Source organism: Panulirus ornatus, chromosome 8 (assembly GCF_036320965.1).
Source record: "Panulirus ornatus isolate Po-2019 chromosome 8, ASM3632096v1, whole genome shotgun sequence".
Taxonomy (NCBI): domain Eukaryota; kingdom Metazoa; phylum Arthropoda; class Malacostraca; order Decapoda; family Palinuridae; genus Panulirus; species Panulirus ornatus.
Window position 1 is genome coordinate 10,814,918 of NC_092231.1, and position 27,157 is coordinate 10,842,074.

At 38.4% G+C, this 27,157-nt stretch overlaps 1 protein-coding gene across 2 annotated transcripts in view; it reads right to left on the bottom strand.

Moving 5' to 3' along the window:
* Positions 1-4,594: 4,594 nt before the first annotated feature.
* Positions 4,595-27,157, bottom strand: part of Rab6 (RAS oncogene family member Rab6) — a 120,253-nt gene continuing 97,690 nt past the window's right edge. The window contains exon 8 of one of the 2 annotated variants that reach the window (XM_071664129.1): positions 4,595-8,116. In XM_071664129.1, the coding sequence (XP_071520230.1) occupies positions 8,043-8,116 (74 nt within the window). In that variant the 3' untranslated portion in view covers positions 4,595-8,042. Of the gene's footprint in view, positions 8,123-27,157 lie in introns of both variants that reach the window. The other variant, XM_071664130.1, reaches the window with a different exon arrangement.

Below are 27,157 nucleotides of genomic sequence, written 5' to 3' on the forward strand. Positions count from 1 at the left end.
CGACAGGCATCTGGATTTTTCTTTATTGTAACTTCTACCCAAAGAATTGTACGATCCAGATATATCAAAAATTCCCCTTCTCTAAGGTAAACCACGAACCGGCAAGTGAAGTGCAAGAAAAGTGGAGTGTTTTGAAGTACCGGGAAAATATTGAGCTAAAGCAATTAAAACAGTCAATAACCGTCCCTAATCAGAGACTACAACACAGGGATTCAGAAAGAAAATGAACGCACCTTACAGATGTCCTAAGTGGTTTCAGCAATGGCCAGTCTGCCAAACGGAATTCACGTTCACTTTCAACGAACAGGGAGGCAGGCAGTGGCTACGCCTGCTTCACCAGTGTGTGATGAAGTTCACAAGTTATCACACGATCTTGTACTTCGTCAGAGTATCGAAAATGTTGAAAGCGAAAGAAATTCACAATCACTATCACGACTGATAACGTTCCACACCAGAACACCGGATGTATTCCTTGACCCACGTCAACAACAAACAGCCACAGTCTCGCAAGTGATTCAGTAACGTGAGTGGGCATGAGTAACGTGAGGCTGGGCATGCGCCAAAAAATGGTTTCTTCCTCTAAAAATCTGTATTAAAAAAAAATTCACACATTGACATTATGCAATGAGAAACTTAAGAATTCACACTAGAAATTTTTCGTAATATGAGAATAATAATGAACATATTTTAGGGGATACATTGATGAGGTTTCGAACGAGAAAATTGAGTCAGGGTTCGAGTTACTGTCTCGAAATGCTGGAACATAGCAGGAACAGACTCCCGCTGGATGGTAAAATCTTCCAATGAATTTTGCTTTGAACATTCCATTTCTCCTATATACAAAATCTGCCTTAACTGACCATACTGATGAAATTCATGTTGATTGTAACGTTCACCACCACTTTTTTTTTTTTTATTATTTCTAGAGCTTGTCCGACATATTACCTCAGAAATATACGGAGGATACTTTTCTGAAATTACATACTGTTGGGGATAAATCTCGTGCAGGCTTTATCATTACCTGCTGGTAACAGCTTATCGAATGTGTAGAAGTTTAACAGATTCAGTATCGACAACATTACTCAATGTAATAGAAGAGAACTATGCTCCGAGACATCAGTTTGTATTGTATCAAAATCACTTTAATGATGTCGCCATTGACTGGATGACAGTCTGTTATCTCAACTTGACCTGATAATCCTCGGAAGAATGTGTTCGGAGGCCCATCTTACACATCTGCAGTATTAATCCCTTACACTCGATGTCGGCGGTAGCAGAAAAAAGCTGCCCCTGTAATTATAGATGACCTGACCTTTTCCGTAAGAAGTGCCCCTCTTACGAACTTATCTCAAGTCTAGTAGCATGGAGAAAGGTCAGAATCTTGCAGCATTCAGCTTTAACATCTCTAATTCCTTTTGAGAATAACTACCTCTCACAGATCTGCCCTCGCCGCCTCTTAAATATTTAACCCGGGTATCACCCCAAGTCAGGCAGATGACTTACCACTAAACACGTGTACCACTCCGGTACCTGAAGTCTTGACGATGTGACTCCAGACTCATGCCGCCCTTAGGGCGTTACCTCCCTCAGCAGATGTCCTAACGTAACCTCATGTTTCATCTTCCTGGCAGGTTTCATTGTGGAGCCTCATCTCCAAAATCCACCTTTGGCAGAAATCGCGTGAGAAGGCGCCTCCACCGGTTACGAGCAGCACCTGCAACAACAAGGGACCAACGGCCACGCCCGCAGCACTTGTGCATCTTTAGTACCTCTTCAGGAGCCTCCTACAGTCCAAGCACTTACCTGCAGTCGCTGCACACTCCAGGAACCTCCTGCTTCCCTATCACAGATGGGCAGCCGCCAACCCATCAATAAATAAATTTAATAACCATCACATACCCCTGCTGCAGAACAACATTCACTTAGAACCATTCACTTTGTTCTCTTCCTACTCGTAAGCGTCTTACACCCTTGATATAAATGTCTCAATGCTTCTTGCACTTTTCTTCCTACGTCTTATATTCTTGAAACCTTCAACAAGTCATCTCTATCATTATTATCATATGCTTTCTCCAGATCCATAAGAGCCTCATAAAATTCCAGCTGTTTTGCGAAGTTTTTCTCAAATTCTTCAAAGCAAACACTTGGTCTGCATATCCCCTACTACTTCTGAAACTACACTGTGCCTCCCCAAACAACTTACTAAGTGCACTCAGTATATAGAATCCCTATGGTAGGAGAGAAAGAATTAGACCTCAGCATTCCTTGCATGTTGTAAGTGACTAAAGAGGGCGGCAGCAGGGGGCTGGCTGCTGAAAGCCCCAACCCCTTCTTGTATTTCAATTTCTAAGGGAGGAGAATGTGAAATAGAAAGTTTGCAGGCAGAAACCTGGAAGTTCTGGCTCAAGGATAAGAGGGAAGAATGGTTTGGAAATAGGAGTAAAGTCAGGGGTTGATGAGAGGACAAGAACTAAAGTAAGACCAGCATTACTGAATCAAGAATAGGGGAAATATGTAACACTGTAGGGAAGTAAATTCAGGAAGGCGGCTGGAGTGAATGGAATTGCAGTTGAATTTATTAAGAAAGGGGGTGACTTGTGTTATGTTGATTGGTTGAGGAGGATTTTCAATGTATGTATGGATCATGGTGAGGTGCCTGAGGATTGGAGAAATGCATGTATAGTGCCAGTGTATAAAGTAGGGGGGGTTTAAGATAGTGAGTGTTCAGTATACCTGGATAGTTGTAAGGGAGGGTATTGATTGAAAGGATGTGTTTTCAGAAATGATGTAGAATGTGTGGATCAAGTGTTTGTTTTATAGAATACGAGAAACATTTAGGGAAACTGATGGATTTGTACGTGGCATTTATGGATCTTGAGAAAGCATATGATAGGGATGTTAAAGATGCCTTAGGGGAGGTCTTAAGAATATATGGTGTGGGAGGAAAGCTGCATGTATACAAATAGGAAGAGAGGAGAGTGAATGGTTCTAAGAAAAGGTTCTTCTGCAGCATGGGTGTGTGTGATGTCACCACAGTTGTTCAATTTGTTTATAGGTGAGGTGAGAGGTAAATGTGAGTCTCAGAGAGAGCTGTGAGTATGCATGCAGTCTGTGGGGATGAGAAAGCCTGAGAAGAAAGTCAGTTTTTGTTTCCTCATAATACAATACTGGTGGCAGATTCAGTTGAGAAACTTCAAAAGTTGGTGACTGAGTTTGAAAGTGTGTGTGAAAGGAGGGAGTATAAATGTGAATAAAAGCAAGCTTATTAGGTTTAGCAAGGTTGAGGGACAAGTCGAACAGGGTGCCAGTTTGAATGGAGAAAAATTGGAGGAAGTGGTGTTTTAGATACATCAGAGTGGGTTTGGCAGTGAATGGAAACATCAAATGGGAGTGAATCACAGAGTGGGGAAGGGGGAAGAGGTTCAGGGAGAGCTGAAGACTGTGTGGAAAGATAGAATGGTACCCGAGAAGGCAAAAATGAATATGTTTGAAGGTATAGTAGTTCCAACCATATCATATGGATACAAGGCAGTGTTAGAAATAAAATGTTTGAGAACAATTTGTGGTGTGAGGTCGTTTGATCGAGTAAGTAATGGAAGGATAAGAGAGATATATGGCAATAGAAATAATGTGGTTGAGAGAGCTGAATTGGGTCTGTTGAAATGGTTTGGACATATGGAAAGAATGAGAGAGGAAAGGTTGAAGGGGAACAGGGAGACCAAATTGGAGATGGAAGGATGGAGTGAAAAATATTTTGTGCAATCAGGGCCTAAACATGCAGCAGGCTGAAAGGTATGCACTGGATACACTAAATTGCAATGATGTCGTATACAGGGTTCAATGCGCTGTCAATGGACTGAACCAGGGCATATAAAGCATCTGGGACAAACATCTGGGGTAAACCCCAGAAAAGTCTGTGAGGCCTGGTTGTGATTAGGGAGCTGTAGTTTTAATGCATTACACATGATAGCTAGAGAATGGATGTACCCTTTCTTCGTCTACATTTGGTACCACCTCGCTAATGCAAAAAACAGTGATCAAGTATGAAATATATATATATATCATCATTACTTTGTCGCTGTCTCCCGCGTTGGTGAGGTAGCACAAGGAAACAGACGAAAGAATGGCCCAACCCACCCACATACACATGTATACACAAATGCCCACACACGCATATACATACCTATACATTTCAACATATATATACATACACAAACATATACATATATGCACATGTACATATTCATACATGCTGCCTTCATCCATTTCCACTGCCACCCTGCCACACATAAAATGGCACCCCCCTCGTGCGTGCGAGGTAGTGCTAAGAAAAGACAACATAGGCCACATTCATTCATGCTCAGTCTCTAGCTGTCATGTGTAATGCACCGAAACCACAGCTCCCAGTATAAAAATAAAGATCTACATACTTCCTTAAATTTTTTAGCTGTTGTAGTCAGACTTAATATACTATGTGAAGTACAGCAGTTGATTAGATATCCCTCTAATATTCATACCATGGCATATGGCTAGGGGTAACTGTGCCATCTTTAACCATCAGTACACACACCATAAAGAAAAAAGAAAAAAGAAATACTTGTAAAAACATCTTTACTAATATACAGAACTACACACCTGGCATTAAGCATATTACAATGAGTGGCTGATAGATTATGTAACAGCTCCATATGTAAGAAGTTTGGTTAGCATTAGTAAATATGTATGTTGAAAATATACACTCAAATTCATGACTGAACCATATTGGACATTCAATATTCCATCAGTGGTTTAGCAGCATAAACCATCTTATGGGCATGTGTAAAAAGGAGAATAGATATCATACAGTACAATCCATGGTGGCAGCCAATCAATGTTGCAGGGAATCAGGTGCTCTGATCTGAAGAGCTTGCATAATTCTTTCATATTATGACAAAAGTAGAGTCAAAACTGGCCACAGCTGTAGTGGTGTAATTCGTCACAAATGAAACATCAGCAGAATCCATAACCCTTGTCAGAAGAAAGGGCAAACACCTAATATGAAGTGAAAAGAATGTTTGAGTAAGTTGCAATGCATTTCTTATGGCATTCTTAGTACTGCAAGAGTTAAGTTCTATACCATTATTCCATTTATTATGAATTACCCTGAATAAGGTATCTGGACCCAGAATGCAATGTACAGTACAACCTTTGCTGCAGAATTATCTACATTTATTAATATCTATCAAATAATACTCTTGAAGCAAGCGATATTTACTGGATAAAGGTATTTTTCTTCCCTGTTGGATTATAACCTAATTATGCATTAAGTAAGAGTTGCATGAAAAAGCAGTAATCTCCACACAATGCAAGTGTACCGAGTTTTCTACAACATTTGGTAATCTCTGTGTGCTAACACTTAAAAGCTCTGCTATTCAAATTGTTGAAGCCAAGTGCTTTTTAAATTCTAATTGCAGTCTTATGTGTGGGCATGAGGGAGATATCTGGGCAGAAAAGGAAGACAACAACCAATCACAATAAAGCTTTAATCATCCCTCACTACCCCCTACACAAGGTCTGACATTACATACACACAAGAAGATACCATTCATAATTGCCATCAAGGTACTGAAAATGTAGACTAAGCTGCTCAGAACAGAGTGACTCTTCCACATGGAACTGTTTCAGATCAGAGGCATGGCATACTCTACTGCAGTAGCTGCCATCATATCAAAATCATTCTAGAAATTTGATAACAATTGTGAATGATACTTTAAGCAATCACAGGTTGTCATGTTGCTGCTGGAACAGCTGTTACTACAAAACACTGATGAGAATTGAGCACTTGATAAGAAGTGAAGTCTTGTGGGTACTTTTGGTGAACATCCATGGAACCAACAGCAACATCATTTATCTTAAAAATGTAAGAAAAAATAAAGATAACCACTGATTCCGACCCGGCAGGTGATGTTCTCAAACCTGCAATTCGAAACAACCCTAGAAGTAACAGTAAAAGAATAGGGGGTAATTCTTTTATACAAACTTGGGCCGATTAAAGAGATGGGTGCTCTTTTTAGCAACTATTCTAAGGAATTTCACATACTGTAATCAAATCATTGCAAGTAAGATTTACAGTGGGGAGTGCAAAAGCCCATGTATCGAAGATACAAAGTTTTTCAGATTACACACTTTGAATTTTCCTATGGTCTCATTTTTAATAACTATTAAATGCACTAAATACATATTGAATGATTCAATCACAATGCTGTGAAGAGTAGTATGAAGATAAAGTCCACAAACAAACAAAATACTAAAAACTTATGAATCAGACACAGGGTAGCATGATGGGCACTAAGGAATCAGGTCTTTGTGCCCTTTGCCAGCCTGTGGGGTTGGGAACCCCTGTTTGCAAAATTAATTCCCACACAAGGTGCATGCCTGTATGCACTGACCCATCTAATGGGAATGGAGTTAATGATAACAGATAGACAAATAGACAGACAGAAAGGGTTTGGTACAGAACACTGTTTACCATTTCAGCAGCATACATGTGTTTCATTTTGTGGACTTTACTATCATGGTGTAAATGTGATAACTCAAAAGAAATATTATTGTGTGGGATTTCAACAGGACTTCCTTCACTTTTTCATTAGTGAAGAAAGGAACAACTGAGGTCCCATCTAAAGCCCAAGATTCTTACACCGTAATATTTATGCTCCAGTTTCTCCCGTGTAGTCAGTGGGCAACATCTCGCTTATATCAATAATAAAGACAGTGCTAAAAGGCAAACCTTAAAAATTTTGGGTGTTTTGCAGTAGCACAGGTTGAAATGCAGTTGAAGTTGAATAAATAACTAGTGGATTGATGAATCAGCCAAAGAAAATAAGTTATGTACTGGACACTATGCACCTTCCATAATAAAATATAAATGTGTATGAATACCCTCATAAAAATTTAGATTTTTACTGAAAGCCTCAAGTTCATCTTGAGGTAACGCATCTCCCCACAGAATATAATAAGAACACATAAGAAACAGTCAAAGATCCAAGCAAAATCTCCGATTCTCAACTTAACAGTGAGCAAGTGACATGATGTGGTGTTTAAGAAAATAAAGTAAATTCAAATGACCACACTCTCCCTTCTCCTAAGCTTGTGATCAATGGGGGGTTAAATGATGAGTTTTGAGTTTAAGCTTAAACCAAGGAATCTAAGTTTAGAAAAACCACTAGGAGTATAAGACAACTATTTTGCTTTTAAATCAAAATTCTATTCAGGTAAGCCTTTCCTTAGTAAAAGCCACATTTTGCATTACTGCAACACAACTGATAAAACTCACATATACAAAGACACCTGAAGATTTGTCTAACGAATTCTAATACTATTGGACCTATATTATGGACCTAATCTAATCATATAGTTTATAATTTTGTTAATAAAGGGATTAAATTATATACTGTGGCATTTAACAGACAGACATACATACACAAGATTGTGCATTGCTAATCAAACTAAGAGTTCATTTGGCTTTCTTATACTGGAATACTCTAACACCTTAGACTGAAGAGGATGAAGGGTTAAAGTTCAAATGAACTCTTCATAAATGGGACAGAGTGAAAATAAAAATTCAAACCAGTACCCAAAATATATATCATAAGAGGGTATTGTGCCAATAAGGTAAAGCCCCAAATATTGGGGACAAGAGAACTCCTGATGAGAAGATTATCTAAGGAATGAATTGTCACCAAAGAACTAAGTTTACAATTAATAATAAAATAGCACCAAAAATTGGGTAGATTTGGAGAAAATCATAATATTAACAAATATTAATATGTTTTTAAATAAGCTAGAAAATTCTAGTAATACAGGAAGCTAAATAATTTGCTTTACATTTACTACATCAATTTAAATAATACATAAAATATTTGCAGAAAATTTTGCTATCAAAGCCATTATACAAAGCAACCATATGCAACAGAGTTAAAGACAAAATAGAAATCAAATTAGGATGCATTGATAGTGTTGCTTGGTGAGGACACGATGAGAGACTAGAGCATGAAGGCCGCATCCTAGCATATGCACCCACTCCCCTCTTGATCCTGCTGCTGCTCCTGGGGAGGGGGCTGTGGCCGCAGGTCCACGGCTAGGTCGGTACCAGTTAAGGAAAATATCGAAGCAGATTATAAATGCCTTTTGCACAAAAGTAAATATTCATTAATGCATGGTTAGATTCCTAATGCAACTCAAAAATTATCAAACAAAACAATGAATATCTGCATACAAGAGTGAAATTACCAGGAGGAACATATCAATCACTTCAGCACAATAAAAAATTTGATGATCTTCACACTTTTACAATCAACATACTTAATGCATTTCAGTAACACCAGAGAATCAATATTCAAGAACAAATGATTAAACAGCAATACAAAGATGTAATGGTAAGACTGTATATAAAGATGTTACCTGTTTAATAATAACTTATACTTGTAAGCTATTAATATATTGCCCCATTAATATCTATATAACATATTCTTAATGGATTGTTTAAATGGGGCAGAGAGAAAAAATTTTTTTACAGAAGGAAATCATCTGTACCAAAAGAGGTGTGCTGAATTTAATACCGTGCTAGAAATCCCATGAAATAATTACAGTTGCCAATCCTTGCTTTTCCATTTACAAAACCTCCAATAACAATTCCCATTGCATGTGAAAAATACAAAGGGGAAAATTTAACCAAACTGTCCTTTCACCTGGTGCCATTTTTAGCACCTTGGTCAGGTATTGATTACCTTCAATGTTGTTAGATAATATGCAACTGGATCATCTGTATAATCTGTTAGTGCAGATGCCACTTATCACATTTATACTGATTTTGTACAGTAATGAAAGCAGTAGTTTTATTTCTATTGTATGACACATTTTCACTTCTTACATTCTCGGAAGATAAAAGGATGGTTGGATATGTATCTACCATGATCACAAGAAAAACTCCAATAAATAAGAGTGATGGAGTACGTACTTACTCATGAGTAGCTAAGACAACCCTTTGCCTTAGGCGGCACTCATGCAAACTATGTATCACATACAGTGTCCCCAAAAAGTTTTGTTCACCCACTTGTTTAGTGGGTACAAGTGTATGACACTCCCAGGGTAAAATCAATGTACATCTGGTCACCAAGACTGGTGTTTCTAATGGCATGAGCACCAGCTACCCTTCTCAGTGTGCCTCAGTGTATCTTGAAAGAACAATGTTCTTTCTTTACTCTTCTAAATGGCAACTTGATTTTGGAACTTTCGCTTTTGGGCACAGTATTTCTTCCACCTGTACCTCAAGATGGTTGGCTCTTATCTTTCTAAGGAGGTGAATGCCCAAATTCTCACCTGGAAGTAAGAAAATGTACAAATGAGATTTCTAGGTGTACTGGATGATTAGAATGCACAATCGGGAAGCTGCTTCCAGCCGCACCTCATCAGTGCTTGGTCTCATTCAGATCAAGACACTGTGGAACCTAATCACAGACCTGGAATACTTCAGAACCTTGCCAGTTTCATGCCTAGGAATCTGCAAGTGGTAATCAAAGCCAAGGGAGAGATGACAATGTAACAATATGTAAGTGTGACATCACCTTGATAATGTATGGGAAAGGAGACAAGATTTCTTTGAGGATGCAGTACCATTCTAGATTCATCATGCAGTTCTTATCTGTGGACACCTTTGTTCATATTCATTTCTCTCGGTATGATTCGGTATTTTCCTTGGCCAGCTGTCCAGTTTGCATTTAATGCTTTAGTGCTTGGAGAATGATATTTTCTACATCACTTGCAGGTAGTTACTTTGCTTTGTTCAGGGTCTTTCCATAATATATCCTGGTGAACTTGACGATTCAATCATAGTGTCTTCATATATGAGAAACTTTTAGTTCTAAAATATTCACTTTCTAGTCCTCTGTTTACTGCAATATATATGTATATATATTTATTTATTTATTTTACTTATTATACTTTGTCGCTGCCTCCTGCGTTAGTAAGGCAGCGCAAGGAAACAGACGAAAGAATGGCCCAACCCACCCACATACACATGTATATACATACACATCCGCACACACACATATACATACCTATACATCTCAACGTATACATATATTTATTTATTCATTTTGCTTTGTCGCTGTCTCCCGCGTTAGCGAGGTAGCACAAGGAAACAGACGAAAGAAATGGCCCAACTCACCCCCATACACAATGTATATACATACACGTCCACACACGCAAATATACATACCTATACATCTCAATGTACACATATATATACACACACAGACACATACATATATACCCATGCCCACAATTCACACTGTCTGCCTTTATTCATTCCCATCGCTACCTCGCCACACATGGAATACCATCCCCCTCCCCCCTCATGTGTGCGAGGTAGCACTAGGAAAAGACAACAAAGGCCCCATTCGTTCACACTCAATCTCTAGCTGTCATACAATAATGCCCGAAACCACAGCTCCCTTTCCACATCCAGGCCCCACACAACTTTCCATGGTTTACCCCAGACGCTTCACATGCCCTGATTCAATCCATTGACAGCACATCGACCCCGGTATACCACATCGATCCAATTCACTCTATTCCTTGCCCTCCTTTCACCCTCCTGCATGTTCAGGCCCCGATCACACAAAATCTTTTTCACTCCATCTTTCCACCTCCAGTTTGGTCTCCCACTTCTCCTCGTTCCCTCCACCTCCGACACATATATCCTCTTGGTCAATCTTTCCTCACTCATTCTCTCCATGTGCCCAAACCATTTCAAAACACCCTCTTCTGCTCTCTCAACCACGCTCTTTTTATTTCCACATCATCTCTCTTACCCTTATATTACTTACTCGATCAAACCACCTCACACCACACATTGTCCTCAAACATCTCATTTCCAGCACATCCACCCTCCTGCGCACAACTCTATCCATAGCCCACGCCTCGCAACCATACAACATTGTTGGAACTACTATTCCTTCAAACATACCCATTTTTGCTTTCCGAGATAATGTTCTCGACTTCCACACATTCTTCAAAGCTCCCAGGATTTTCGCCCCCTCCCCTACCCTATGATTCACTTCCGCTTCCATGGTTCCATCCGCTGACAGATCCACTCCCAGATATCTAAAACACTTTACTTCCTCCAGTTTTTCTCCATTCAAACTTACCTCCCAATTGACTTGACTCTCAACCCTACTGTGCCTAATAACCTTGCTCTTATTCACATTTACTCTTAACTTTCTTCTTTCACACACTTTACCAAACTCAGTCACCAGCTTCTGCAGTTTCTCACATGAATCAGCCACCAGCGCTGTATCATCAGCGAACAACAACTGACTCACTTCCCAAGCTCTCTCATCCACAACAGACTTCATACTTGCCCCTCTTTCCAAAACTCTTGCATTCACCTCCCTAACAACCCCATCCATAAACAAATTAAACAACCATGGAGACATCACACATGTTGGGTATGTTTGAAGGAATAGTGGTTCCAACAATGTTGTATGGTTGCGAAGCGTGGGCTATGGATAGAGTTGTGCGCAGGAGGATGGATGTGCTGGAAATGAGATGTTTGAGGACAATATGTGGTGTGAGGTGGTTTGATCAAGTAAGTAATGTAAGGGTAAGAGAGATGTGTGGAAATAAAAAGAGTGTGGTTGAGAGAGCAGAAGAGGGTGTTTTGAAATGGTTTGGTCACATGGAGAGAATGAGTGAAGAAAGATTGACCAAGAGGATATATGTGTCAGAGGTGGAGGGAACGAGGAGAAGTGGGAGACCAAATTGGAGGTGGAAAGATGGAGTGAAAAAGATTTTGAGTGATCGGGGCCTGAACATGCAGGAGGGTGAAAGGCATGCAAGGAATAGAGTGAATTGGAACGATGTGGTATACCGGGGTCGACGTGCTGTCAATGGATTGAATCAGGGCATGTGAAGCACCTGGGGTAAACCATGGAAAGTTCTGTGGGGCCTGGATGTGGAAAGGGGGCTGTGGTTTTGGTGCATTATTACATGACAGCTAGAGACTGAGTGTGAATGAATGGGGCCTTTGTTGTCTTTTCCTAGTGCTACCTCGCACACGAGGGGGGAGGGGGATGGTATTCCATTTGTGGCGAGGTGGCGATGGGAGTGAATGGGGGCAGACAGTGTGAATTGCGTGCATGGGTAAATATGTATGTGTCTGTGTATGTATATATATGTGTACATTGAGATGTATAGGTATGTATATTTGCATGTGTGGACGTGTGTGTGTGTGTATACATTATGTATGGGGGTGGGTTGGGCCATTTCTTTCGTCTGTTTCCTTGCGCTACCTCGCAAACGCGGGAGACAGCGACAAAGCAAAATAAAATAAATAAATATATACATATATATATCATCTCTGAGGATGGAGGAAAAAGAATACTTCCTGTGTATTCCCTGCATATCATAAGAGACAACTAGAAGGGGAGGGAGGAGGAGGTTGGAAATCCTCCTCTCCAGTTTTTACTTTTCCAAAAGAAGGAATGGGGAAGAGGGCCAAGTGAGGATTTTCCCTCTTAAGCTCAGTCCTCTGTTCTTGATGCTACTTCACTAACGCGGGAAATTGCCGTTCTTTCAGCATTTCATGGCATCCTCTAAGAGAGAGAATACCACACCTACCACAAATTTTGAGCTCAATGTTGTAGTTATCAATCTTTGGTTGACCAGGTACTTTACTAGGCTTCCTTGAGTTCGTCATCGAGTTTCCATTTGAAGGCTTCAGCATCGTAGAACATTTAAAAACCTCTCTCTTTTCCTAGTATGGTCCCTTTGTCCTTGTGCTGTGCCTTTTTATTATATTCCAGGAATACTCATCAATTTGTATCCAGTTTGTGAGGTGTTTCACTCTAAATGTCATTACCTTGCTTGAAGTAGCAAATATTATTCTCCTCTTTCTATATATTTTAGCTGGATTTATTTTAGTCTTTGTAGTAGCTCTGATACCCCATTCTTTCTATTATCCTTACAGTGTTTTTCTGAATTCTCTCTTTCTTATTTCTTTTTGTTTAATCAGTGATCGTACAACACAACAGTATTCATTTTTGCTTTCTATATACACACCGAATTTATTCAGTCAGCTTTCTATATCTCATAGTGCATAAAAATATCATACCTTTTCAATGTGTTCATTAAAGTTTGTCATTTATGAAGGCTCCTAAGTTTTCACTGTTTATTTCACTTTTTATTACTTCCCCCTTGGGCCTTTGCAGATCATTACTAAAAATGAACATTTGTACTTGAAAATTTTTCTCAATCTTTTCTTCATTAAGTTACACGAGGTTTTCTTCTGCCTATCAACTTACTATGTACAGATCTTTTTTTATTTTTTTTGGTTGTCATATGATCCTAACACTCTCCTGTACTGAATCTGGTGTCATCATGAATACATATTACAATACTCTTAACTTTTGCTGTTAATGTCCAGAACCACATTAAAAAACCAAAATGGTCAAATATTTTCCTTATGGCACACTTTATACTGTTGTTTTAATCAGATATAGTTCTATTTGGTACGACTGTCCTTTGAACTTTGTTAATTAGAAATTCTTTACTACATCTTGCTGTCTTATCAACTTCTGTTTTGCTCCTTTTTGTAAAAAAAAATTCTGTGGTTTGCTAAGTCAAATGACTTACCAAAGAAAAAGCATGTGCATTTTTATTCCTTACATCATATTTCAAAAAAGCAATTGGAGAGTGCTAGTTGAATCTGCATGCTTTTTTCTGGGATAATTCTATGTTTCCTCAAGTTTCTACAGTTGTTCTTGACTAGATGCTCTACAATGCATTATCACTTTCAAAAACCTTCTATATATGTGATGCCAAACTATCTAATCTGTACTGCTTTTGTATTCGTTTGGATCCTCCTTTGTGGACTAAGGAGAGATGGAGTAACTACCCACCTGCTAAAGCATACCCATGTAATTCTTTGCTTGTTTATTTCCAAAGGTATAACTGATGACTATACAACACATTAGCATTCCGTTTTTTATATGTTACAAATTATCATTAGCTTTTGTCTCTTATGAGTGATCTGATAAACCCTTAATCATCCCATGACTTATTTGTTCAAATGACTCCTCATTAAGCTCTATTAGGAGGTCTCCTACTTGTTACTGTATAATATCCACTTCTAATTTTTCTTTGTTTTCCTCTATACCCACTGTATTATATAACCTCTTGACACCTGGAAAATGCCCAACTATACTCTCCCTTACATCCCTATGGCTGAAATGGTGATTACAGAGTACAGATGTTATTGAGGTACACCTCACAGCACATCCAGATAAAATTCCACATGTTACCACTGAATTTTCTGTTGGTTAAAATACTTAATCCACTTCTCTAGTTTTTCTTAATGCTTTGTCTACCTATTCCCTATTAACACCACACTTTTTTGTCAAATGTATCACCAAAATCTAGGTAAAACAATGTCCATTCTCTTTCCTTTTATTTTAGTTCCATGTACAGTATCAGCAATTACCTATTTGTATTGTACGAGAAGAGTTTTTCGACATTTTCTAATGTCAGACAATCTTTAAATTTTCTGTAAGCTGTCTGCATTTACCCTATCCTCTCAGGTTATTCTATTTGTCAACTGCTCTTGGCATTTTTCTAACAAGTTTTTTCCTTATTTCACTTTCCTTTGGATTTCCTATCCCCATTTAATTTGTTGAGTTTACTGTCTGCATCAAGCTAGCTTAAAAACTTGAAGGTTGTGATCAAGGCACCCCTTACACTTCTCTCTTCCATAGGAAGCAAATACAAGTCAAATAGCCATTCCCTGTAACTCAGCTGTCTAAATTCTGTAACATCTTTCTTACCCTCCTCTGGACCTTCTTTATTGGTTGTTTCTTTGTGTGTTGTGATCAAACCTGAGGAGCATGTTCTAATTTTGCCCTTATGTAGGACATGAACAGCTTGTTCAGTATTTCCTCATCCATATACTTGAATGTTAATATTTGCCAGCAGACAGTTTGTCTCCTCCTAATGTAAAAGACTCTGGCAACAGGTTAAGAGAATGTTATCTCTGAAGTCCCTTTCACATACTGACTCCTACAGTTCATCTCCTGTTAAACTGTTTCCTATTAATGCTTTTTTTTAACAATGCCCCAACCTCAATACTTTACACTCAATTGTATCAATTTTGTGTACTTCATCCTGAAACAAATCACTTAGTCTTCATTCATGAACTTCTTTAACACTTAACACTTGTGCTTATATTGATTACATGCAATGTTAAGTAGTATATATAGTTTAGGCATCAATTTGGATCACCCTTTGTGTACTGATGTTATATTTGCGATTTTGAACACATATGCTTTCATGGACTGATCTATGCTTTGCCTTAACATCATCAGTTATGCTATGGTCATCTTTGTCTTTCAAGAAATACAGCTGGAATCCTACTGGGTCTTGGCACAGAGTTCTTCCAAAGTTGGTTGATCATTTCAGTTATGTCCCTTTCTGATGTTGATATTTGTAAGAGTATGCTCTTAGTAATGATTAAATATTCCACAATATCCAAATATTTTGCAGGCACATGCACATCTGCCACTTTAAGGCCTGATGTGCACTATAGCTCTGCTCCCAGTCTGCTCACGGTTCACTCTCACTCCGGTTAAATATCATTACATGCATTTCAATGGGAGCATGCACACTATTGCTCACAGTTTGCTCTCACTCTGATCATGCACAAGCAATGGTCATCCAAAAGATACTTTGAGTGGAGCACAAGTGGACCATGACTGGAGCAAGTGAAAGTGTGCAATTATCCAACAGTCTTGCTCCAGTCATCAGTGAGGTGGAAGGCAGTTAAGTAGTTGACTTTATAATCAGTGTGGTAAAATATGTTTTGTATCTTACTCGAGACATACTGCGAGCTTTTGTCTAGGAGTGATGGCTTCTCTGAAGGTAGTGTTTGCCTCAGATATTTCCTCCTCCATTTTGCGTTACTTCGAAAATGCCAGTATTCATTCATTAGTACTGAAAGAATTTGTTCTCATCATCAATCAGATGATGATAGTGTGTGTGAAACTCCCCCTCAATTTTATTCTCCTTCAACACTGGATGGAACCACGTTCTCCATTTCCTATTTTGTTTGTTTCTTCTCCGTCCAGGGATATGGCGATCACAGCCAAATCAGACAAAGAAAAATCCATCTTCTCCAACTGCCAGATGCACTGACACTAGACAGCCTACAACAAGAGTGGACTGGGATGGTCGTTGCTTGGCATGAGCGGAGCTGTAGAGTGCATTAGGACTAAATGGTCCTATTTCTTATTTTTGTTCTTTGCTTTATTCACGTATAAAACAGGAATTTTCTATTTCACTCCATACTTTGTATTACCTTCTTCTCATTCTCTTTTCCATTCAACTTCATTATTTCCATGTTAATGTTTCTGATGTTTTCTTATAGTTCTACCTTAACTCTAGTTATTTCAAACTTATAATTTATTCTCTTTTTTGCAGACATCCACTGCTTTCTATCTCTTGGTACCTTTACATTAAATTTCTCTTCACATAGAACTACTTGTCTTTGTTTCATACAATAGTGAAAGGCTGTTATGTTTTTGCATTACTTCCATTCCAATCCTTAGTTGACATCAGAGCATCGACTTCATTCCACAATTTTACCAAAATAATTTAATGTAGTTATATTCTTTCCATCATCCCTTGCTGCATTCTGTATTTGTTTTTGTATTCTTCCACTTGGTATTTGCTATCATTGCATTAATTACTTACACTTGCCTTATTAGAGCAAACATTCAAGTTGTTTGTATGTATCTAAAGTTATCCCTTGCTACTTTCTGTCTTCATTCATTTCTCTTAAAGTCAGTAGACACCTCTACAGTATTGTGATCCGAGATCCTAGTTTTATAATTCTAAAGACTATCATGAGTGTTAGGTTATTTGTAAATGTAAGTCAGGGGTGGTTTTCCTTGTTGGTTTGTGCACACCCACAGTACATTCAGTGTCTCATGTTGTCATCTGCTTCTCTAACTGTTCTCTTTCATCTTATGATGCATTGTTTACCAACTCGTATTTATATCTATTTTATGCAATCTGTTCCTCTCTTTTCTCGTTCCAAAAAGTTGATATTGAAGCCATCTGACCAAATAAGTGTTGATTTAGATTCGTCACTATTACTCAATAGCTCCTCAATAGTTATTAGTACCTCACTGAGATCTTCCATTTTAATACTTGATGGCCTGTATGTCACAGTGTTAACTGTATTGGTGACTGGTACCTTTACTGCTATTGAATAACATTTTGTTCCAAACTTTCATTAGATTTTTCCTTCAAAATTGTAGTTGACATAGTCTATTACACCCCCTTTTTTAGCTTTAGCTTTATCTGCTCTGAAGGTCTCATTGCTTAAATCTGCTTTGTTCTTAATTCTCTGACCCCGGTTGCTGTCTTTTCTTTCTGCCTCAACCACGAGTGGACTACTGGCATTCTGTCCACAAAATATTCTCTCCCTATGTCCAAAGCATTTCAACATATGCATTCTGTCCACAAACATTCTCTTCCTATGTCCAAACCATTTCAACACACCCTCTTCTGCTCTCTCAGCCACACCCTTTTAACTTCCACACATCTCTCTTACCCTTTCATTACTTACTTGATCAAACCAACTCACACCACATATTGTCCTCAAGCACTTCATTTCCAACACATCTACCCTCCTCCATACAACCCTATCTATAGCCCATGCCTTGCAACCATATAATATTGTTGAAACTACTATTCCTTCAAACATACCCACTTTTGCTCTATGAGATAACGTTCTCTCCTTCCACACATTCTTCATCGCTCCCAGAACCTTTGCTTCTCAGCAGGTATAACTGCCTTTCAGTTATAAAAACCTTTTCTATTCATTCACTGCTGCACTGCTCTATAGATTTTTTTTAAACTTTCTTTGTTCACGGTTATGTCTGTTACTTACAGTATCTCCAGGATAATTAATCACTGCTAACATAAATGATCATAAATTCTTTTTTAGTTTACTGAACATGCAATAAATCCTCTACATACGATTTGAAATATCTTATCTTCTCATAGTCATTATTCTTTTACTCTTAACCCTCCCTCAGTGAAAAATTAAAATGAAAAATTATTTCACTAAAGGCTCCTCTACAATCTCCTCCCATACCGTACTTGTACAAAAAGTCTGGGGAAACTGCAGTCCAACCAAACTTTGGCCAGAATTAAAAAAGTATTAGTCTTGTTTGTATTTTTTTTACACTGGCTGAGATAGCATCGGCAACTAATTGCCCTAACCAAGGTCAACTCATTAAGCCTCAAAAATATATACTTCAGCGTAAGCCAGGTATCCAATTTATCAAACACCCCTATAGGGATGGATAGAAGTTGGATTGATTGCTGACTAACTGCCACAAACAAGAATTGAAACTATTCAGGCTCAACTCTGGATGGCTCAGGGTCAATCATGGTCAGCAACAATACCTGCTATACCACAGAGGTCCAAGAATATCAAAAATCTTTGAATTTTTTTTTTTTAGGATTTTAAAAAATCAGCCAAAATTGAGGTCTAAATATATCATCATCTTAACCGAGTGATCTGTGTACCTTTGGCAAATTCTACATACTACTTTCGTAATATATATACACACATACAAGTAGAATGTTTATAATGCATAATGTTCAGGCCCAAGCAACATAACTATATTCTACTGTTTTAGAAATATATGGAATGGATTGTGGTCTAAACATACCATAACCTGAACAGTACCTACTGAAGGTTTAAGTGTAAATTGTATCAGGTAATTTCTTTCTTTCATATCTGTTCCCTCTTTTCCACATTATCGGTTTACATCAGGAGCAAATGTCTAAGTTGTCAGAGGAAAAATCCTCACTTGGAACCTCCTTTTAAAAAGAAATACAGGAGAGGATTTCTAATCCCTTGATCATGCCCATCTTAATTATCTTTTATGATGCACAACAGATACATGAATAGTATTCTTTCTCCCCTATCTTCAAGGATAACTTATGTAAATCTATATTATATAAATCTCCTGCCTGAATATGCAGCAGGATTTATGGCATGCATGGGAAAAATTGAATTGGAGCAATGTGGTATATGGCTGCAATGAGCTGTCACTGGTATGAACCAGGGCATATGAAGCAGTGTGGCCTAGTTATGGACTGAGGGCTCTGATTTCAGTGCATTATACATGACAGCTAGAGATAGGAGACTGCTCTTCGCCTGCTCTTGGTACTACCTTTTTAAAGCCAGAAATGGTGAAGTACAAATAAGAAATAAATATTGAAAACATTTATCAAAATCATTAACTGGAAACTTGTATCCCAAGTTGGTAGTAACCATGAATGTACAGGTTCCAATTTTCAGAATTAAGAGATATTAGAAACAGGGATTTTCGGTATTATGCCACAACAAAAAATATGCAGCAAATATCAACTGAAATCATGGCTGAGTACTTACCTAAAAATCCTTCCTCATTTCCAGTTTTTCTTGACGCCTCTTGGTATCACATATAGTTGTTACCAACACAAAGGGTGATGCACTTACACTTTCTTACCTACTTTTTCTTGGATTTCCACCTTTTATATAATGGTATGTGCAATGTTCTTCACATTACTAAACTTAACACTCATTTATACTAATTTTCGATGTCTTTACAAGGGCAAAACTTACACGCTATCATATAAGGATATGTCAATGTTTTATGGCAAAGATGGGTATGTTTGAAGGTACAGTAATCCTTATTGTACAGATGTGTGTCTCGGGCCTAGAATATAAAATACAGGAAGATGGTGGAGGTTTAGGGAATAAGTGTCTTAGGATATTATGTGGTGTGGCTGAAATGACAGCATTAGGAATGACAGTGTGGTAGTAAATGCAGTCTGACTGAGAGGGATGACAAGGGTGAGGTGAAATGATTCAAAACATAAGGAGAGGCTGAGCAAAGAAAGACTGCACATGAAAACTTGCATTTCACAAGTGGAGGGAACAAAGGGAAGGGGGAGGGGTAGACCGAGATGGAGACAGAAAGATGGAGTGAAGCAGGCCTTGGGATATCAAGGTCTTAACATTCAGAAGGGTAAGATGCACAAAAAGAGTACACTGGATTCATGAGATCCTGTATATGGAGATGATATGCTGTCAATGAGTTGAAACAGAGTGCATGAAGCACTCAAGGTACACCACAGAGCAATTAGTGGGGCTGTGCAAATGAGGCCATTCCGAGTATACTCTTGACACTCACTTGTCAAGGTGGGAAAGGCAATTAGGTATTTTAAAAGAAAAATCTCAAATAATCATGAAATCAAAGAGCTTAATGTCTGAGCATTCATTGAAAATGGTGGCATGGGCTAAGGAACTGCACAGTAAACAAGGTGGCCAACTCTGGAATCATGCCCTGCATTGTTGTTTGTTGTTTTTTAGAAACTGATTTACTCTATCTGTACCTACTTGTACAGCACATGAGGAAGCTCTCCAGATGTGATACCCTAACTCATGAACTTTCTTTACTATCCTATAACTTCTTAAACCTTTGTCTTCAGTCTGTATTTATGGTTTCATCACTTAGCTTAACCCATTAATAAACAGCTCTGACCCTTTAAAAGTAATTCTTCGCTGCAAATTCTAAGTTTCTTGCTGCGATCTCTGGCTGCACTTTGTGGATTGCTAAAATAACTATTCCCTGCTGAACTATAATGTTGATTTTTGAAACCTAAGTGTGATAATCATCCGTTGTCCTATTCTTCTCTTTCTCAAAGTTGGGTAAAATTATAGCTTCAAACCTCCCTCCACGTAACTTAAAGTTGATTTCTTTTTGGCAACAATTTTGTTGCTCTCTTTTGGTCATTTTCTGGCATATCTTTATGTTTCTTAAAGAGTAGAAACCAAACTTGAGAAGCAATTTATGTTGCAAATACCATAGTGTACAAAACATTTCCTTGTTTAAGTATCTAAATGAAATTCCAATATGATCAAGGAAAAAATATGCCTCCTTGCTAATTCTTTAGTGGTGTTCTGTCAACAGGTGGGCTACTTTGTTGACACAAGTTTTCCTCACCAAAACAATCACTTACAAAGTTTTCTGCCAGATTGTAATCATACAGTACTGTGGATATTTTGTTTTCCTAGTTCCAGTGCTTTGCATATACCTCTTACATTCATCTACCTCGCCAAATCTGGAGTTTTTCTAACTCCTGTTGTAAACTGATGCAATCCTCATTACTTCCTCTTTCTCTCAACCTGTTAACATCCAGAAATATAGTTATGTAAGAGTCTAGCCATGTTAAGCAACTAACACAAGACTGAAAATAAAAACAGCTCCTAGACAGCCATGCAGCAAGTCATTGGTTACTCTTACACACTAAAAATAGTCCACTCTGAAAATGCATTCTCCACTTCCTTCCTTATGCTTAACTGAAAGTTTAACTACCTAAGCAATCTATTGCATGGAATTCAAATGCTTTCTGGCAGTCCAACAATATGAAGTCCACCCATCCATCTCTTTTGCCTAAAACTATGGTCTTTCTATCATAAAAATCTAAAATATGGAGTGCCTGATTTTTTTCTCTGAACCAATGTTACCTCTTATTACAACTTTCTCCTTCGCAAGTTATCATCCCTTTGCTTTATGATTATTTTTCTGTCTTACTAACCACATTTATCAGAGATACTGGTCTACAGTTCAGAGCATGTTCCCAATTTCCCTTCTTGAAAATATGGATGATTTTTGCACTCTTCCACCACCCTTGCACTACACCCTCCTCTAACAATTTTTCAAGAAAATTATTTCATATAGTCTGTTAAGTGTTTCTGGAAATCTCTTGAGTACATATTGAGAAGATACAAGCACCTCAAGACCCTTCAGTGGCTAACATGTCTTTTTCATAAATTCCAACGGTTTACATTTCCTCCTCCCCATCTCACCTCATTACTGTTGAGGTCATCATGTCCTTCACTGTGAATACCTTTTGGAACATGCCATTAGATTCCTTGTACATTATATTATCTTCAACAACACTACACTCTGACTCCGTCAGCCTCATCAACTGCTCTTTACCTAACGGTTTACTCGTGATAAATTTATGCAACAGCTCTGAAATTTCACTTGCCTTGTCCATAATATACTATTTTTCAAAATTTCTCCGTTCCTCCTTCCTCGTCTTGCTATCCTCATTCTTCACTCTCTTATACCTTTCAAGTGTTGGCTGGACATTTTGTTGCAAATATATTCAACACAGGATATCTCTACATTCTTAGCTTTTAGAAATCTTTTAATCACTGCAACAGAGTGACAGAGTACTGGAGGGAGAGAATTGGTGGGAGGATATGTGGAAAGGTGTATGTGAGGGAGGCATGTAAGGACAGGGATACGTGGAGACCCTTTTACCGTGGCAACCTCCTTGATAGGAGTTCCCCAAGGGATCAAAGATATAATATAGATAGATATCTTCTACTCTTTGCTCTTTCTTAATAGCCAATGATAACCCCATACTAACCTTTTAATCATTTTACAAGATCCATTACAGTCTTCTATATTCTACAAATTTCATATTCCCAAAGACTATCTAGTTTTACACAGTTTCTATGATTATCTCAAGCTTAGTTCTCCTTCTTGTCTTTTCATGTCCTCACTAACCTGTCTGTCTATCTATCTATCTATCAATCCATTATCATTACTCAATTCCCAATCAAAAATGACTGATCAGGCACACAAAGCCCTTAAACATCCCTTGCAAAGATCTACAATCTATGCCTACATGATGTACAGACTTCCAAACATAAAAATAAGCACATCTTTTCACTTTAAACTTCAGAAAGCCTCATGAGAGCGACCAACATTGTCACGCTTATCATCACCATACACAAAAATGTTTTCAGTGCATTCAGTGACCAACCATTTCTCTCACCACAAATACCCATCTCTTTTGCATAATCAAATTTAAACAGTGCATGATCAGTCTTTCCAAGTGGTGTGACATGTATGATATTCTCTGTTTCTGTTATAAATATGAATGTTATTACTACCTACTTATCATTACCTACTTGTGCACATGGAGAGGGAGCTTGACACTCATAGGGCCCCATCACTTATCCCTCTTTTTGCCAAAGCATTTTAAATTTTCTTACTGTTGTCACATCTACTTCCTCTTCTCTTAGCTTTTCCTTTGAGTCCACAATACTGTTGTGTAACAGTATGTATATGTAACAACAAGTCTGAATCATATTAGTGATGCAGAGATAGTTACATTGTTATGATGCAGCTTGAGTGGTAACTCTACTAGCTTAAGCACATCTGCCTCTGGAATGACATTTGAATTTATGCATACAGTACAAATGACATGTTTTGGATCTACAGCCATAGAGTTTGGATTTATGATAAGACTGAAAAAACACAGTAATAACATATAGAATCCATTAAAAAAAAAGGTACATGGCCAACTATTAATCAAGCAACTGAATCATGATGGACAAGACTTGACTCTCGTCACTGCACCTATTAATCAGAACTATGATCATCAGGTAATGCACAATTCTTCATTATTAATCATTCAGGATAATGTAACATCCACCATAATTAGTCACTCATCACATCTCATAAACATTTACCTTCCTAAGGACAGATTTTATAGAGGGACAGTGAAATAATGGTTGAGAAAACTGTAAATATTTTCTGGAGTCCAATAAACAATGACTATACTAAATCTTACCCATCATTACATCCAAGAATTGTGTGCCTGAATGATTTTTCCTCTGTCTTAGTTCCATGGCTTACCCCTCTATTTAGAGGCAAGAAATTATTTTTCAGAAACTGCTCTGATGTGAATTCTTTTCAAATCCTGTAACCTTTACAAATGGCCATATTCAACTTCATTACATATGCAATCCATGGAGTAATGGAGCAAGTATATATATATATATATATATATATATATATATATATATATACGTACTTACCTCACTGCACTGAGGACATATAATATTCTCAAAGGTCACCTTTCACTGTGAGTTTTGTCTTGCAGAAATAAGGCAGCCATGCATACTTTAAATCATAGCAATAAATCACAACATGCACAGACAATAAAACACTACTTTTCAAATGAGATTGTATTTGGTATCTAGGACATATAAAAATAATGATTAAAGCATCAATCCCTCCACACGGAACCCAGAATAACTTTTTACAGTTTCCTCAATGTCTTGAGGAACGGTCTTGCAATAAAAAATACTTAAGAGGTGATATATACTTGCTGAACACTAATGGAAGGCAACAATGAACAATTAATCAACAGAGAAAATGCATGAGTAGGTACTGCAACTTGATGTACACCTACATATGCACAAATGGAAGTATACAGGCATATTCAGAACATAGCTACTTACAAAGTTCACAACAATGAATCCATCACTCACTCTTAAGCATACATTCATGCATACATTTGCTAATGTGCAAATATGTCAAATGCACATGTGTACTTGGTCAATCATATGACTGTAAGAGCAAGGTTATTAGGTACAGTAGGGTTGAGGGTCAAGTCAATTGGGAGGTGAGTTTGAATGGAGAAAAACTGGAGGAAGTGAAGTGTTTTAGATATCTGGGAGTGGATCTCGCAGTGGATGGAACCATGGAAGCGGAAGTGGATCATAGGGTGGGGGAGGGGGCGAAAATTCTGGGAGCCTTGAAGAATGTGTGGAAGTCGAGAACATTATCTCGGAAAGCAAAAATGGGTATGTTTGAAGGAATAGTGGTTCCAACAATGTTGTATGGTTGCGAGGCGTGGGCTATGGATAGAGTTGTGCGCAGGAGGATGGATGTGCTGGAAATGAGATGTTTGAGGACAATGTGTGGTGTGAGGTGGTTTGATCGAGTAAGTAACGTAAAGGTAAGAGAGATGTGTGGAAATAAAAAGAGCGTGGTTGAGAGAGCAGAAGAGGGTGTTTTGAAATGGTTTGGGCACATGGAGAGAATGAGTGAGGAAAGATTGACCAAGAGGATATATGTGTCGGAGGTGGAGGGAACGAGAAGAGGGAGACCAAATTGGAGGTGGAAAGATGGAGTGAAAAGATTTTGTGTGATCGGGGCCTGAACATGCAGGAGGGTGAAAGGAGGGCAAGGAATAGAGTGAATTGGATCGATGTGGTATACCGGGGTTGACGTGCTGTCAGTGGATTGAATCAGGGCATGTGAAGCGTCTGGGGTAAACCATGGAAAGCTGTGTAGGTATGTATATTTGCGTGTGTGGACGTATGTATATACATGTGTATGGGGGTGGGTTGGGCCATTTCTTTCGTCTGTTTCCTTGCGCTACCTCACAAACGTGGGAGACAGCGGAAAAAAAAAAAAAAAAAAAAAAAAAAAAAAATTATATATATATATATATATATATATATATATATATATATATATCATTATCCTTGATCGCTGTTTCCTGGTTCAGCGAGGTATCGTCAGGAAACAAGAAGAATGGACCATCCACTCACATACACGTATATAAACATGCATATATACGTATATATCCTTAGGTAGAGAGAAGAAAGAGAGTACTTCCCATGTATTCCTAACGTATCATACAAGGTGCCTAAAGGGGTAGGGGTGGGGGGCTGGAAATCCTCCCCTCCTGTTTAACTGTTCCTGTAGGAACAGAGATGTGGGTCAAGTGAAGATTTTTCCCTCTGAAGCTCAGTCCCTCCCCTTTTAGTCACTTTCTACGACACACAGGGAATACATGGGAAGTATTTTTCTCCTCTATCCCCAGGGATATAAGTATACATCTGTGTATGTACATGTATATATATATGTTGATATGTATATGCATGCATATGAGCATGTAAGCGTGTTATGTATATATATGTGTATATGAGCTAAGATTTTCACTGCTTCTAACAACTTGCCTCCCACACCATATATTCTTAATACCTTTCACAGAGCATCTCTATCAATCCTATCATATGCCTTCTCCAGATCCATAAAAGCTACATACAAATCCATTTGCTTTTCTAAGTACTTCACACATACATTCTTCAAAGCAAACACCTGACACACACATCCTCTACCACTTCTGAAACCACACTGCTCTTCCCCAATCTGATGCTCTGTACATGCCTTCACCCTCTCAATCAATACCCTCCCATATAATTTACCAGGAACACTCAACAAACTTATACCTCTGCAATTTGAGCACTCACCTTTGTCCCCTTTGCCTCTGTACAATGGCACTATGCAAGCATTCCGCCAATCCTCAGGCACCTCACCATGAATCATACATACATTCAATAACCTTAACAACCAGTCAACAATACAGTCACCCCCTCTTTTAATAAATTCGACTGCAATACCATCCAAACCTGCTGCCTTGCCGGCTTTCATCTTCCGCAAAGCTTTTACTACCTCTTCTCTGTTTACCAAATCATTTTCCCTAACCCTCTCACTTTGCACACCACCATGACCAAAACACCCTATATCTGCCACTCTATCATCAAACACATTCAACATACCTTCAAAATACTCACTCCATCTCCTTCTCACATCACCACTACTTGTTATCACCTCCCCATTAGCCCCCTTCACTGAAGTTCCCACTTGTTCCCTTGTTTTCCGCACTTTATTTACCTCCTTCCAAAACATCTTTTTATTCTCCTTAAAATCTAATGATACTCTCTCACCCCAACTCTCATTTGCCCTCTTTTTCACCTCTTGCACCTGTCTCTTGACCTCCTGCCTCTTTCTTTTATACATCTCCCACTCATTTGCATCATTTCCCTGCTTATACATCTCCCACTCATTTGCATTATTTCCCTGCAAGGCATGTGTATGTGTAGGAAGAGAGGAAAGCGACTGGTTCTCAGTGAATGTAGGTTTGCGGCAAGGGTGTGTGATGTCTCCATGGTTGTTTAATTTGTTTATGGATGGGGTTGTTAGGGAGGGGAATGCAAGAGTTTTGGATAGAGGGGCAAGTATGCAGTCTGTTGTGGATGAGAGAGCTTGGGAAGTGAGTCAGTTGTTGTTCACTGATGATACAGTGCTGGTGGCTGATTCATGTGAGAAACTGCAGAAGCTGGTGACTGAGTTTGGTAAAGTGTGTGAAAGAAGAAAGTTGAGAGTATATGTGAATAAGAGCA